Source organism: Musca autumnalis, unplaced genomic scaffold (assembly GCF_047663935.1).
Source record: "Musca autumnalis isolate F117 unplaced genomic scaffold, ASM4766393v1 scaffold_1, whole genome shotgun sequence".
Taxonomy (NCBI): Eukaryota; Metazoa; Arthropoda; class Insecta; order Diptera; family Muscidae; genus Musca; species Musca autumnalis.
Genome location: NW_027411644.1, coordinates 70,613,095 through 70,629,164, shown reverse-complemented (window position 1 = coordinate 70,629,164; position 16,070 = coordinate 70,613,095). Strand labels below are relative to the sequence as shown.

The window sequence follows — 16,070 nt, the reverse complement described above, 5'->3', positions numbered from 1 at the left end:
AGTTGCTTTTTTGTAGCAATTCGCTGATGCATCTACCTCAATGTCGTGCTTTGATATTGTTAAAGTTACGAAGTTTTTCGGCAATTCACACACACATGACCCGAACGCAACGAAAGAGCACACAAATGTTTTGATTTGTTTTTGTTTTATAGCATGCGTGCATACAACGTTACTAACACACTGTCAAAAGTTGCAAATATTGAGAATTTTGTGTTCCCTCTTCTTGGTCGGCTGTGATCTACCTTTGTAATTGTACCATGCACGTACATGAAAATTTTCATACTTTTTTTGGTTTTCGTAACAAAATCAGACGAACGAATACGTCAAAAATAAACGAATGGAAAATACCCATCGTTTTGAATGAAAATCAAATACATAATTTGATTAATAAATGGCACAAAACACACGAAAACTGGAAGGGAATTCAATTTTATTTATTTCCATAGAAGCACACGCGTATATCACCAATATTTTTGAAAATTTAACATAGCTGAAGCCAAGGTTTACCTTTTTAGAACACGCGACTTGTGATTGTATATTACACAAATTAAATATTTTTGGATAAAATGAAATGTTTTTGGATGTGGCAAAAAATATTGGCCTTAAAAGATAATTTGCGTGGAAGCTGTGTCTATTGCTCTGTTCCAGAACCTGCAAGAATCTACTATTTTTTACTACGATAACATTTTTTCCTTTATGTTATCGAATAAAATAGTAAAAATTAGTAGATTCTTGCAGTACTGGAACAGACCATATATTTATGTTAAAAAATGGGTAAAAATGGGTTGAAGCCAACATGTATTTTTTTGTTTTCTCTCGATTTGTGAGTAAACCACACTTCTCTCGATTTTCATGTCAAAGTAAAAGTAGAAGTAAACTAAATAAAGATCATCTCACTAATGCATTACTTTTCAAAATTTGAACTGCTTCTATCATTAAATGATGCTGACATTTTGAAGCCAGATTTACAGTGTTTTTTGAAATTTTCTTATAATTTAATTCCACAAACAGGTTTTTCAAAAAATCATATATAAGATTGTAGTGCTTGCGATTCTGAGTTATTTGATACGTATATTGCGAATGTTGTCTGCACAGCTTCATAGAAATCTGCATACAAATGCGGAAATTTTGTGTGAACATTTTTCTAAAAATCATATTTTTCGGGTCTAATATTTGCAATTGTCTCTAGAATACCTCGTACTCCATTGCACATTTTCGTCTTTTACGTTCTGGATCCAATAAATCATTCCTCGTGAAAATCCATCTACGAAAACGCGAGTTACGAGAAATTCCAAAGTAGAAAAATCACCTAAAATTGTTTTTGAAAATATCGCGTATTTTATCGCGTTTTCTGCGGATCGTTTCCACTGCAATGAAAAAACTAGTGCAGCATCTTCGTTTTAGCGGAAACAGAGATTTGAAAACTTCACTGAAAAGGGAGCTACATTTATTTTATCCCACGGTTCTTGATTGATCGCCTTCAAGAAGATATATATCGATGTAGATTTTCATGGTGGACACTGAAATCGGATGCGGACAAAAATTGTATGCACTTTGCGCAAATTAGCGATATTTTATAGGTTTTTTAATGCTAAGATGCAGCCGATGCTACATCTTTGAGTCCAAATTATATTTCGAAAAATATATACAAATTAAAAGATATGGTCTTGCTGTACATGAATATCACATGCGGACAAAATGATTTTGATAATTACGCGATTTACACGTATTTTAATATGCATATAAATTAAAATGGGTTATTTGACCTCTATTTCCATTTCAGAAGCTTTGAGATATATCCTCATCAACCCAATTACCTTCCCTTATGGAAAAGCATTAATATGAATGTCAAAAAAGCAAAATCCGTCTGTTTTATCGGGAGATTTAAGCAAAATGAAGGAAGTATTCCTATAGACTTTTACAATATTTTCTACTACATAATGCATGTGAAAAAATATTTTTTCAAACAAAAAATTATTTTTTGACCAAAATATGTGCTTATTTTGGCTGTAACATCGAAACTATAACACCAATCTGTATGATGGTAGTCTCATTTGATTCGCCGTGAAGTTTTGATCCACTATAAATTTTATGTAATTTTATGACCACTAAATGGGCCTTAATTTTGAAAAAAGTTGACTTATATTCAATAATTTATCAATTTTATGTACATTCCGCGAATTCTGTGTAACATTTTGCAGGTATTATGCAATCTTCTCGCAGAAGTCACATCGAGAGAACTTTTTTGTAACAATTGTGCTCATTAAAATAATTAGCGTTTTTATAATATTTTCTTTCTTAAAAAGCGAAATAAAAGCGCCATAACTTTTGTCTGCAACAACCAAAAATTGGCTCGCGACCAGATTTGTACTTGGAATTTTTTTCTGAACCTACATATCAAAAATCGTTGATGTAGCGCGAAAAAAATTATCCTTTTTTACAGATATGGAATATGAAATAATTGACAATATTCGTGATATGTACATCCGTTTCTTCATATTATCACAACTATTTTTGGACAAATTTGATTACATTTTTTTCTTATTTTTTGTTTGTCATCTGTTTATCGGGGTCGCCATCAATTAGCACATTTTACGTGCAGATGCCTATGCAAAGTTCACAAAATAAGTATCATGGAAACCCTGAAATATATAAGCTTTTATGAAATAGATGAAAGCTTTTAAGGCCCCCACTCATTTATCAGTCTGTGCCGTCAGTCCGATGAACCCTTTCTGTATGTGTGACTGACAAGTGTGTAGCACGAACCATCAGTCAAGTCTAAAAATCTTGAATTTCTACTCCAAAAATGAATGAATTCTACGTTTTTCGTGCTCCAACACCAACATTATTTTCTGTTTTTCAAAATTATTTATTGGCAATTTGAAAATAAACACAATTCACCCAGACTGATGGGGGTTCATTTTGAAATCAAAATTATTTTGATTTTCATCCATGGTAGAACAAATACAAGGTAAAGTTAATACTACAACAAATACAACTCGAACAACAACCACAAAGGAATTTGTTTTTGTTTGTAAACCTTAGTGTCAACGTAAATGTAAACAAAACAAGGAAATGTCTATAAATTATTGGAATTTAAAAAACTAATAATTTTTCACATTTGATTGAATATTTTGGAAAACATGAATGAAAACTCGTTAGATTTTCAATTTGAATGTTTTTATATCATTCCACTAAATGCATAATTTCTCGCAGAAAGTTGAATACTTGCAAAAATGTTTCGGGTCGCTGGTAATTCATTGAAAAAAGAGAAGATGTTTCAATCATTTGCTTTTGAAAACAAAAAAGCACATGTTTATTAGGGCTTTATTCTTTTCAAGTTTAAGAAAATACCACACATATTAACAAATATTGTACCGCCTCTATAAGCGGTGTTTTAGTGTGCGGCATGTCGTTCGGACCTGGGGGAGGTTACATGTCAATGATATGAAGCCGTCTTTATGGGAAATAGTTTTTTTTCTGATGAATAAATTTGTTCTTCAAAAATATATATCCCTAATATACATCGAACATAGAAATAAATACATAAAATGTCGTATGGAATTTGACACTAACACTACAACCCAGTTCAGTCAGCTGGGTATTGCTGCTACCTTTTCTTGTTCTACCATGATTTTCATCAGTCTTGGAAAACTCACACATACATTCTCAAAATTTCAAAAATTTACACATACTACCATAAATGCTGGCAGTCAGACTGACTAATGAGTGGGGGCCTTTAGATAAATACGAATGGTTCGTAAAATTTTACAAGAACCAAATTTTGAACGTATACGTTTTAGTACGAACGGTTCGTGTGACAGGCAAGCACTTTTACAAAAACACGCTGTTAGGCCTATAAACTCAGCCTAGCTGATCGAATCTAAAACGTCAAAAAAAAACTAGCATGGTATAAGTAAAGAGGTAGATTTAAATGAAAAAATCTATAGAACCCTTGTTTTTCCTGAATTCATAGAACTTCAAAATTAGTAAACAAAAAGGCAACAAGTGGGTTTGTTTACAAAATACCAATTTTGAGCATTTTATAAAAAAAGCGAAAAATGAATGAAGAGCCAAGGTTTCTCCACATAATCGAGTTGTGGATATGATAAAATGTTTGTTTCAATAATAAGCTGTAGGATTTCTTCCATACAAATGTTCTAAAAACAAATTTGAAAATCATTGACTTCGATTGTTTTTAAAATTGTTGGCATATTATTCAAACATCACACACACATACAAAGATTGTGTATATTGTTTTGACGTTTTAGGAACAGTCGAAAGAAAAAAATTTAAATTGACAGGAAGCTTTAGCTAACCTTTATTATTAAACCATGAAAACTAGGAATTCGCTTAAGGGGTGTTTACACTATCTATCAATGTCATATGAGATGTCAAATTTGCTACATGTGAATGTTGTACACATAGCGTAACCACTATGAAAATGTTCATCTATCAAAATGATGTGGCAACTCATATGTACATTTTTCATTTAGGGAACGCTCTATTCGGCTATGTATTTTCATATGCAGTTGAGAAATAAACTGCTTTAACACTATAGTTTGGTTCCCGTACTTTTTAATAGTAAACTCGTAAAAGAGAGAAAAATTGTTGTCACACAAAAGTTTTTTTTAAAAAGTTCGGGAACGCAAAAATGGAAAAAACGTTAAAAAAGCTGGAACAAATATCAAAGTCGGCGTAACAGCCAATCAGACGCCGGCATCCATGTTACTATTTTTTACACGCTCAAATTTGTCGAGTAAAAAGTTTTTAAAGAGAGCTTCATTCAGCGCTATTTTTGTTTAAAGAGAAGTGAACATTTTACAACTTTTTTGTGTACGGGAACGGGTTTTCGGGTAAAATGTGTAAAAGTCGCAAAAATGGTAAAAACTTTTTTGCTCTGGAACAAATCTTATATCTTAAAATTGAAAACAAGGACAGGAAATTTTATTCGCGTGGCTAAATAAAATTGTTGATTTTTTAATATGCGAATGAACGATTTGTCAAGTATTGACATTTATTGAAATTTGTTCTAAAAGTACGGGAACGGAAAAATTACAAATATTGTAAAATCTGCAAATTGGATGCCAGCAATCACGATGTTAGCTCAGCCAAATTTTTCAACTAGAAGATAAGAGAATGGCATTTTTGTTTTCGCTGTCTTAAGTTTTGGGTACAACATTTGTTATTTTTGGAAGACGTATCTAGCAATAATATTCTGGAGCATAACTGAAGTGATTTTTATTTTTTACTTTATTTGGTACTTTTAAATTAAACATCGAAGTTCTAAATTTCATATGTTGTTGTAAAAACGACTAACTATGCATATACATCTACCCATGGTACAATAAAGGAGAGGTAGGCCAGGTATGAAAATCACTGAGAAATGCCACCCTGCAGCCATGGCTTAAAACGTCAAATGTCATGGTACAATAATAATGGTAGATGTATCTGCATAGCTATCCCGTATTACAGTGAAAAAAATGCCTTTCACTTATTTTCTACTTGACAAGTTTGGCTAATCTGACATCGTGATTGCTGGCATCCGATTTGCAGATAAATGTCAGCAGAATTTTTACAAAAATTGTAATTTTTACATTCCCGTACTTTTGGAACAAATTAAAATTAATATCAATATTTGATAAAACTTTCATTCGTAAGTTTTGCTAAAAAAAAATTAACAATTTTATTTTGCCACGCGAATGCACATTTTTTTTGTCCTTGTTTTCAATTTTAAGATATAGTGTTACAGCAGAAGTTTTTTGTTGGAACAATTCAGCGATACATCTACCTTTATGATTGCATAATGACAAAAACAGTACAAAATGTCAACCCTGCTTTTGACAGATTAGGCCATAAAAAGAAAAAAATTGTAATCAGCTGTGAGCTGTGGCCTACCTTTACTTTATTCTACCATGCATCTACCTTTATTATTGCTCCATGTCATTTGAAGTTTTAAGCCATGGCTATAGCGTCGTATTTTCCTGCTCATTTAATATATGTTACACGTGTTATGTGATCAAATTCAAATTAATTCAAATTATGTTTCCCTTAATTACGAATGGTGTCGTGAAAACGGGTTATACCCCGTTTATATATAACCGGATTTAACAAACCGACTGGGTTTTAACAGCGTGTTTTTGTAAAATGTTTTTGCCCATTCGTTCGTCGATTTCATGAACGAAGACGCAATTTGGTTTTCATAGCGGTTGACGTTTGTATTCGTGTGACAAACAAATGAAAGATTTTTATTTTCGTAATTTTTTGGTTTTCGTAACAAAATCAGACGAACGAATACGTCAAAAATAAGCGAATGGAAAAGACCCATCGCTTTGAATGAAAATTAAATAATTTGAGTAATAAATGGCACAAAACACACGAAAACTGGAAGGGAATGCAATTTTATTTATTTCTACAGAAGCACGCGCGTATATGCACATCCGTTTCTTCATATTATCACAATTATTTTTGCACAAATTTGATTACATTTTTTTCTTATTTTTTGTTTGTCATCTGTTTATCGGGGTTGCCATCAAGTAACACATTTTACGTGCAGATGCCTATGCAAAATTCACAAAATAAGTATCATGGAAACCCTGAAATATAAAAGCTTTTATGAAATAGACGAAAGCTTTTAGATAAAAACGAATGGTTCGTAAAATTATACAAGAACCAAATTTTGAACGTATACGTTTTAGTACGAACGGTTCGTGTGACAGGCAAGCATTTTTACAAAAACACCCTGTAAATGTCAATTCCATTGCTTATACAGTCGAACCTCGATTATCCGTTATGGTCGGGACCGGAGGCATTACGGATAATCGATTTTCCCGGATAATTTTTATTTTTTTTTTATTATTTTTAAGTAAAACTTGCATAGTAATGTACAATAATAATAAAGTCTGCAATTTTTATAATATTTGTTAATGTAATCCACCAAATTTTAGAAGGATTCATAATATCATCATCATCAGATTCATTTGAATTGACTTTGTCCCATGGCTTTTGTCATACCATTAATACACAAATTGTGTCATAAGGGAGAATTTCCAGTTTTCTTTTGTTTACCTTTTGTTTGCTTAATCAAATTAATTGGAAGGTGTGCTTTTACTCCCGGATACACCAAATTTTAGAAGGATTCATAATATCATCATCATCAGATTCATTTGAATTGACTTTGTCCCATGGCTTTTGTCATACCATTAATACACAAATTGTGTCATAAGGGAGAATTTCCAGTTTTCTTTTGTTTACCTTTTGTTTGCTCATTCAAATTAATTGGAAGGTGTGCTTTTACTCCCGGATAATGAAGTTTGTAACGAAAAATAGAGGAAATGGGAAAAACATCAACATTTCTTTTCTATCACGGATAATGGAGGTTCCCGGATAATCGATTCACGGATAATCGAGGTTCAACTGTATATCAAACAAATCCTTATAAAGAAGGTTAACCCTGCAAAAAGCTCTAATATATGGTCTGTTCCTTTACTTTTAAAAATGGTAACAGTGGCAGAAAATGGTAAAAGTGGTAAACTCATGGTTTAATAAGAAAGGTTAGCCAAAGCTTTATGTCAATTTAAATTTTTTTCATTCGAGTATGCCTAAAACTTCAAAACAATATAAACAAACTGTGTATGTGTGTGTGGTGTTTGAATAATATGCCAAACAATTTTAAAAACATTAGAATTCAATGATTTTTAAAATTGTTTTTAAACCATTTGTATGGAAGAAATTGGTGAGATTTGCATTGAAACAATCAGTTTATCATATTCACAACTCGACTATGTGGAGAAAACTTAACTCTTCATTCATTTTTCGCGTTTTTTATAAAATGCTCAAAAAATGCATTGTAAATAAACCCACTTGTTGCTTTTATTTTGACGTTTTAGGAATTCAAGAAAAACAAGGGTTCTATAGATTTTTTTCATTTCAATCTACCTCTTTACTTATACCATGTGGTAAACTGCTATCATATAAATTGTATGCTATTAAAAGTAAGGGAACACTTAACAGCATGGTAGAATAAGAAAAGGTAGCAGCAATACACAGCTGACTGAACTGGCTTGTAACGTTAGTGTCAAATTTCATATGACATTTTATACATTTATTTCTATTTCGATGTACATTAGGGACATATATTTTTTGAGAAAAAAATATATCATTCGGAAAAAACCATTTCCTAGAAAGACTTCTTCATATCAATGATATGTAACCTCCTCCAAGTTCGAACGATAAGCCGCGCAGTAAATCCCCGCTTGTAGAGGCGATACAACGTTTGTTAATATGTGAGGTATTTTGTTAAAATTTAAAAAAATAAAGCCCTAATAAACATGTGCTTCTTTGATTTCTAAAACAAAACACTGAAACAGCTTCTCCTTTTTCTATGAATTTCCAGCGACCCCAAACTTTTCTGCAAGAATTCTACTTTCTGCGAGAATTTATGCATTTAGTGGAATGATGTGGAAACATAAAAATTTAAAATGTAACGAATTTTCATTTATGTTTTCCAAAATATTCAACCAAATGTGAAAAATTATTAGTTTTTTAAATTCCAATAATTTATAGACATTTCCTTGTTTTGTTTACAAATACAACTGGCAGTAACGTTACAAACAAAAACAAATTCCTTTGTGGTTGTTGTTCGAGTTGTATTTGTTGTAGTATTAATGGGTACTTTACACGATATGTTTTTTACATATGAGCTGTCACTTTGCATATATATTTTGTATGGGAGCAGTGACAACTCATATGTAAAAAACATATCGTGTAAAGTACCCATAACTTTACCTTATATTTGTTCTACCATGACTTAACAGGTTAAAAATTGTAAGAAATGGTAACCTCAGGCACGTAAAGGAACAGAGCAATAAATAGCATATTAATTCGTGTACGTATTTCTAGAGGCGAACAACGTGTGAAAATGACATAATGAGCTAAACACGTAAATGAACACGAACGAACTGGATATGGATCCGATAGTTCATAGTTCATTGTGTGGAATATTTGCTTTGAATTAGTTCAAACGATAACGACACACAACTCTTTCGACACGTAAATAAACACCCCAACGAAGAAAGGATTTTTTTTGCAATCTTCCAGAATACAAAATCCAACACCCAAAAAAGAAAAGAAGTTACAATGTCTACAAAAATGGAAAATCAAAGTGATAATAACGAAAATGGTTGGGATTTAGATGATGACTGGGATGATTGGGGTGATGCTGAAGCAGAACCCACTGTGGAGGACACAACAACAAGTAGTAATGTCATTACCCCCGTTAAAAATACAAAAATGATGGGAAATAATAATATTCAAAAAAATCTACAAAAAGAAGACGATAATTGCAATCCAAAACAACAACAGCAACCTATTAAAACCAATGAAACAACTGGCGGGGGTGGTGGTTGGGGTAGTTTGTTTGGAGGTGTTATGTCCACGGTTCTAAACACAGCGACTGAATTGACTTCCACAATGACTCATGGCCTGGACAAAGTTATTGGTGTTCCAGACCCGGAGGAAATGGCACGTATCAATGCCTCAGAAGAGGCAAGACGTAAGGCTGAACAACAAAAGCAACAAGTTACAAGACATGTAACAACGGAAAATGAGAATGAAGATGAACGAGCCGTAACCCCCACCAAGGCAGTACCTGTTTTTGGTCTAAATCTAGTAAATAATGTTACATCTTTGGGTAGCAAGGTTTTAAATACTGGTTTAGATACATTAGAGGGCATTGGTAAGAAGACCATGAATATATTGCAAGAAAACGATCCACTGCTTAAGAATAAGATCAAGAAATTGGGTTTGGAAAAGGAGAAATGTAATTTAACAGAGGTAATATAGAAAAAACGATTAAAGACAACGAATTTTTAAGTTAGTTTTCTCTTGTTAGATCCTCAAAGAAGCCAAAAAGGAAACCGAACAACTTGAACAATCCATGAAGGAATTGAATATTGAAAAAATGAAAGCCCAATTAAGATTTGAGGTATTATTCGAAAACTATTGTGGCTTGGTCCATATGGAAGCGCTAGAAATTCTATCCAAAGAATCCCAATTGAAAATACAAACCCTTAAGGACTCCGTAAGTGGTAAAGCGTTGGAAGATTTGCTGGAAACATTGAATGAGGTTAAGGAATTAATGGAAATGGAAGATTTAGAAGGTGAACCAGAATCCGAAGACTATAGTGGCGAAGAATTAAGTGTGACATTGAAGGAAGCCATACAGGATACGGAACTTAAAATTACTTTTGATGAGATAACAAAGTAAGTGTAAGCAAATGATCAAGCTAAAAATATTTTCAAAGAGAATATGGGGAATTTGTTTAAATAATTTTGTAATTTTCCAGCTTATGGTCATCAGCTTTAACATGGTTCGATTCCGAAGATTCCAAAAATCCCGAGGTACAACCAATTTTTGCCAAGGCTGTTACATCGCTGGCAGAAACATGTGCTTTGGAAATTTTAAAATTACATAAAATTGCCGAACTCCTACTTATACAGGATCATCATAGTACAGCTAATGAAGTTGATGGTGTTGTACAGCTTTGTAAACAATTCTGTATGCACTTACAAGTTGTGGCCAATCGATTTGCCAGCCTCTTGAGTAGCCATGAACAACAGGAAGAGGCCAAAGCGAATATTACAACTATATTTACGGAAATGGTACAGGCACGACAACAAATTGAAAATGCTTTTAAACTATTTCTGCCCATAATACAAATTGGAGCTGTTTAATGCAAATGCGCCCGCTATTACTGCATATTTTTGGCAAGTGAACCAACGATTCCACAACAAAAACAATAGTCCCAGCCAACCAGCTCTAGACGTTAATTTTGTATAAGTTTTTATTTAAATAATGTTCAGTTCTTTTTGTAATTATAATTGTTAATTGTGTATCTATCAACGTAAATTATATATGTATATGAATGTTTTCCAGAATAAACTCTGAGGGAGATGTAAAAAATAAAATGGAAATAGGTGTTTGTTTTTTTTCTGTGTTTTCGAGAAGCTTTGTGTTCTCGAGGAGTTTGAATAGATTTGCACTGAACAGTTCAAAAATTAGATTATGTTCTGAAAGCAATGGTGTTTCTATATCGCCTTTCTAAAAGAAAGGATCCTTCAAATGATTCTGTTGAAAAGAATGGATCATTTAAAGGACCCGCTCTAAAAGAAAGCATGATTTTAGGGACTAAAAAACGGGAGATTCTAAGGACCCTTTCTGAAAAAATTGATGTTTCTAAGGGCCCTATCTGAAAGAAAGGGTGCGTTTAAGGACGCCTTCTGAAAGAAATGATGCTCCTAAGAAACCTTTCTGAAAGAAAGGGTACTCCTTAGGGCTTCTACAGAAGCACCCCTTCCTTTGGAAATGGCCTACAGAATCACCATTTCCTTTGGAAAGGGTATACAGAAGCACAATATCCTTTGGAAAGGGCCTACAGAATCACCATTTCCTTTGGAAAAAGTCTACAGAATCACCATTTCCTTTGGAAAGGCCCTACAGAAGCACCATTTCCTTTGGAAGGGCCCTACAGAAGCACCCTTTCGTTTGGGAAAGGTCTATAGAAGCACCCTTTCCTGTGGGTAGGGTCTAAAGAAGCACTCTTTCCTTTGGGAAGGGTCTATAGAAGCACCCTTTCGTTTGGGAAAGGTCTATAGAAGCGCCCTTTCCTATGGGTAGGGTCTATAGAAGCACTCTTTCCTTTGGGAAGGGTCTATAGAAGCACCCTTTCGTTTGGGAAAGGTCTAAAGAAGCACCCTTTCGTTTGGGAAAGGTCTATAGAAGCGCCCTTTCCTATGGGTAGGGTCTATAGAAGCACTCTTTCCTTTGGGAAGGGTCTATAGAAGCACCCTTTCGTTTGGGAAGGGTCTATAGAAGCACCCTTTCGTTTGGGTATGGTCTATAGAAGCACCCTTTCGTTTGGGAAAGGTCTATAGAAGCGCCCTTTCCTATGGGTAGGGTCTATAGAAGCACTCTTTCCTTTGGGAAGGGTCTATAGAAGCACCCTTTCGTTTGGGAAAGGTCTATAGAAGCGCCCTTTCCTATGGGTAGGGTCTATAGAAGCACTCTTTCCTTTGGGAAGGGTCTATAGAAGCACCCTTTCGTTTGGGAAAGGTCTAAAGAAGCACCCTTTCGTTTGGGAAGGGTCTATAGAAGCACCCTTTCTTTTGGGAAGGGTCTATAGAAGAACCCTTTCGTTTGGGAAGGGTCTATAGAATCACAATTTCCTTTGGAAGGGCCCTACAGAAGCACCATTTCCTTTGGAAAGGGTCTATAGAAGCACTCTTTCCTTTGGGAAGGGTCTATAGAAGCACCCTTTCGTTTGGGAAAGGTCTATAGAATCACAATTTCCTTTGGAAGGGCCCTACAGAAGCACCATTTCCTTTGGAAAGGGTCTATAGAAGCACTCCTTCCTTTGGGAAGGGTCTATAGAAGCACCCTTTCGTTTGGGAAGGGTCTATAGAAGCACCCTTTCGTTTGGAAAGGGTCTATAGAAGCACTCTTTCCTGTGGGTAGGGTCTATAGAAGCACCCTTTTGGTTTGGGATGTGTCTATAGAAGCACACATACCTTTGAAAAGAGTCTATAGAAGCACACATACCTTTGAAAAGAGTCTATAGAAGCACCCATACCTTTGGGAAGGGTCTATAGAAGCACTCTGTCGTTTGGGAATGGTCTATAGAAGCACCCTTTCGTTTGGGAAAGGTCTATAGAATCACAATTTCCTTTGGAAGGGCCCTACAGAAGCACCATTTCCTTTGGAAAGGGTCTATAGAAGCACTCCTTCCTTTGGGATGGGTCTATAGAAGCACCCTTTCGTTTGGGAAGGGTCTATAGAAGCACCCTTTCGTTTGGGAAGGGTCTATAGAAGCACCCTTTCGTTTGGGAAGGGTCTATAGAAGCACCCTTTCATTTGGGAAGGGTCTATAGAAGCACCCTTTCGTTTGGGAAGGGTCTATAGAAGCACCCTTTCGTTTGGGAAGGGTCTATAAAAGCACCCTTTCGTTTGGGAAGGGTCTATAGAAGCACCCTTTCGTTTGGGAAGGGTCTATAGAAGCACCCTTTCATTTGGGAAGGGTCTATAGAAGCACCCTTTCGTTTGGGAAGGGTCTATAGAAGCACCCTTTCGTTTGGGAAGGGTCTATAGAATCACCCTTTCGTTTGGGAAGGGTCTATAGAATCACCCTTTCGTTTGGGAAGGGTCTATAGAATCACCCTTTCGTTTGGGAAGGGTCTATAGAAGCACCCTTTCGTTTGGGAAGGGTCTATAGAAGCACCCTTTCGTTTGGGAAGGGTCTATAGAATCACCCTTTCGTTTGGGAAGGGTCTATAGAAGCACACTTTCGTTTGGGAAGGGTCTATAGAAGCACCCTTTCTTTTGGGAAGGGTCTATAGAAGAACCCTTTCGTTTGGGAAGGGTCTATAGAAGCACCCTTTCCTGTGGGTAGGGTCTAAAGAAGCACCCATACCTTTGAAAAGGGCCTATAGAAGCACCCTTTCGTTTGGGAAGGGTCTATAGAAGCACCCTTTCGTTTGGGTATGGTCTATAGAAGCACCCTTTCGTTTGGGAAAGGTCTATAGAAGCGCCCTTTCCTATGGGTAGGGTCTATAGAAGCACTCTTTCCTTTGGGAAGGGTCTATAGAAGCACCCTTTCGTTTGGGAAAGGTCTAAAGAAGCACCCTGTTGTGTATTTAGATTGAAAATGAGCACGCGTTTGATACTGATTAAATAATGATGCTTTATTTAATAAATAAGTAACAACAAAGATATAAAAGATTAACAATGGAGTCGAACGGTTTGATCTGGTTGATAGTTGAAATCGAAGTGAACAAGTTACTAATAACTAGTAAGTAAAATGGCTGTTACTAAAAATGTAGCGAATAGTTAATTAGTACAAAAGATACATTGATAGAATAGAAAAAGCATAACATTGAATCAGTGTTGCCATGTGTTTGAAATAACTATTGAAATACACCACAATCTCCCAGGCTTAATAAGGACTTGGTCCGTCAGCAGAGCCGAAGGTAGTTTCCTTCTACTTGAACGTCTTGCACATCAGAGGTATCAGACAGGAATCTTGTTAACTTCATTGATGGTATGGCACTTCACTAAAAACAGCTTTTGATTTTGAACCATGTTGATTATTTGTTGAATTGATGATCGATGTTTTGATTCATCGCAATAGGTTGACGATGACGTCGATTTGTTGAATTGAATGTTGTTTTTTTTTTTGGTTGAAAGTTTTTTGTTTGAAAAGTTTTTTGTATGTATGGAGTTTTTTTTTTCCTCCATTTTGTAGATGCCGGTGACTTCCCTTTGCACTCAGGAATTCGCACTATTTCTCCCAGGCTTGAATGTGTTTTTTTGAAAATGATCGAAATTTAAAGGTTTTGATTTATGTTGATTTGAATTGTCGAATTGATGAATTTGCATTGATTGATTGATGATTTTGATTTGATGTTCGAAGTTGATTGTGTTGAGGGTGTTGATAATTTTATTTTTACCAATACCCTTGCTGATGGGGTATGTTCAGTGAGTGACTGCATTGCAGTCAATCATCTGATTGCACTGATCGCATGTATGTGTGTGTTGTTGTTGATTTATTTTCTTTTTGATTTCTTTCGTTTTCGCCTGTCTCCGTACTTGTTGTACATGACCACTGCTTCCTCATACACGGCACTTTAGCATAGATTTGTTTATTTATTTTTATTCTTCATTGATTTGCAATTTGATTGGAAGATGTTGCTGAAGGTGTTTATGGGTTTTCTTTGCTGTTGCCATTGTCGTAATGGCATCCAGTATTTGCGCCAATTGATTTACAACCATTTTAGGTTATGGCTTTTTGTTGAACTTGAAAATATTTTTTTTTGCACAAAATCTTATTTGTACTCTTTGCACTTGAGTTTATCCTCGTCGCCAATTCTTTGTTGTGTATTTAGATTGAAAATGAGCACGCGTTTGATACTGATTAAATAATGATGCTTTATTTAATAAATAAGTAACAACAAAGATATAAAAGATTAACAATGGAGTCGAACGGTTTGATCTGGTTGATAGTTGAAATCGAAGTGAACAAGTTACTAATAACTAGTAAGTAAAATGGCTGTTACTAAAAATGTAGCGAATAGTTAATTAGTACAAAAGATACATTGATAGAATAGAAAAAGCATAACATAGAATCAGTGTTGCCATGTGTTTGAAATAACTATTGAAATACACCACACACCCTTTCGTTTGGGAAGGGTCTATAGAAGCACCCTTTCGTTTGGGAAGGGTCTATAGAAGCCCCCTTTCGTTTGGGAAGGGTCTATAGAAGCACACTTTCGTTTGGGAAGGGTCTATAGAAGCACCCTTTCTTTTGGGAAGGGTCTATAGAAGAACCCTTTCGTTTGGGAAGGGTCTATAGAATCACAATTTCCTTTGGAAGGGCCCTACAGAAGCACCATTTCCTTTGGAAAGGGTCTATAGAAGCACTCTTTCCTTTGGGAAGGGTCTATAGAAGCACCCTTTCGTTTGGGAAAGGTCTATAGAATCACAATTTCCTTTGGAAGGGCCCTACAGAAGCACCATTTCCTTTGGAAAGGGTCTATAGAAGCACTCCTTCCTTTGGGAAGGGTCTATAGAAGCACCCTTTCGTTTGGGAAGGGTCTATAGAAGCACCCTTTCGTTTGGAAAGGGTCTATAGAAGCACTCTTTCCTGTGGGTAGGGTCTATAGAAGCACCCTTTTGGTTTGGGAAGTGTCTATAGAAGCACACATACCTTTGAAAAGAGTCTATAGAAGCACCCATACCTTTGGGAAGGGTCTATAGAAGCACTCTGTCGTTTGGGAATGGTCTATAGAAGCACCCTTTCGTTTGGGAAAGGTCTATAGAATCACAATTTCCTTTGGAAGGGCCCTACAGAAGCACCATTTCCTTTGGAAAGGGTCTATAGAAGCACTCCTTCCTTTGGGATGGGTCTATAGAAGCACCCTTTCGTTTGGGAAGGGTCTATAGAAGCACCCTTTCGTTTGGGAAGGGTCTATAGAAGCACCCTTTCGTTTGGGAAGGGTCTATAGAAGCACCCTTTCAT

General features: G+C 35.3%; 1 protein-coding gene across 1 annotated transcript; it reads left to right on the top strand.

The window, feature by feature from the left end:
• The first annotated feature begins 8,970 nt into the window (after positions 1-8,970).
• Positions 8,971-10,968, top strand: LOC141400889 (protein FAM114A2). Its single transcript, XM_073980521.1, has 3 exons — positions 8,971-9,834; positions 9,893-10,263; positions 10,347-10,968. Exons 1-3 carry the CDS (start codon positions 9,139-9,141, stop codon positions 10,732-10,734), a joined length of 1,455 nt encoding a protein of 484 aa, XP_073836622.1. The 5' UTR covers positions 8,971-9,138; the 3' UTR covers positions 10,735-10,968.
• The last annotated feature ends 5,102 nt before the right edge of the window (positions 10,969-16,070 follow it).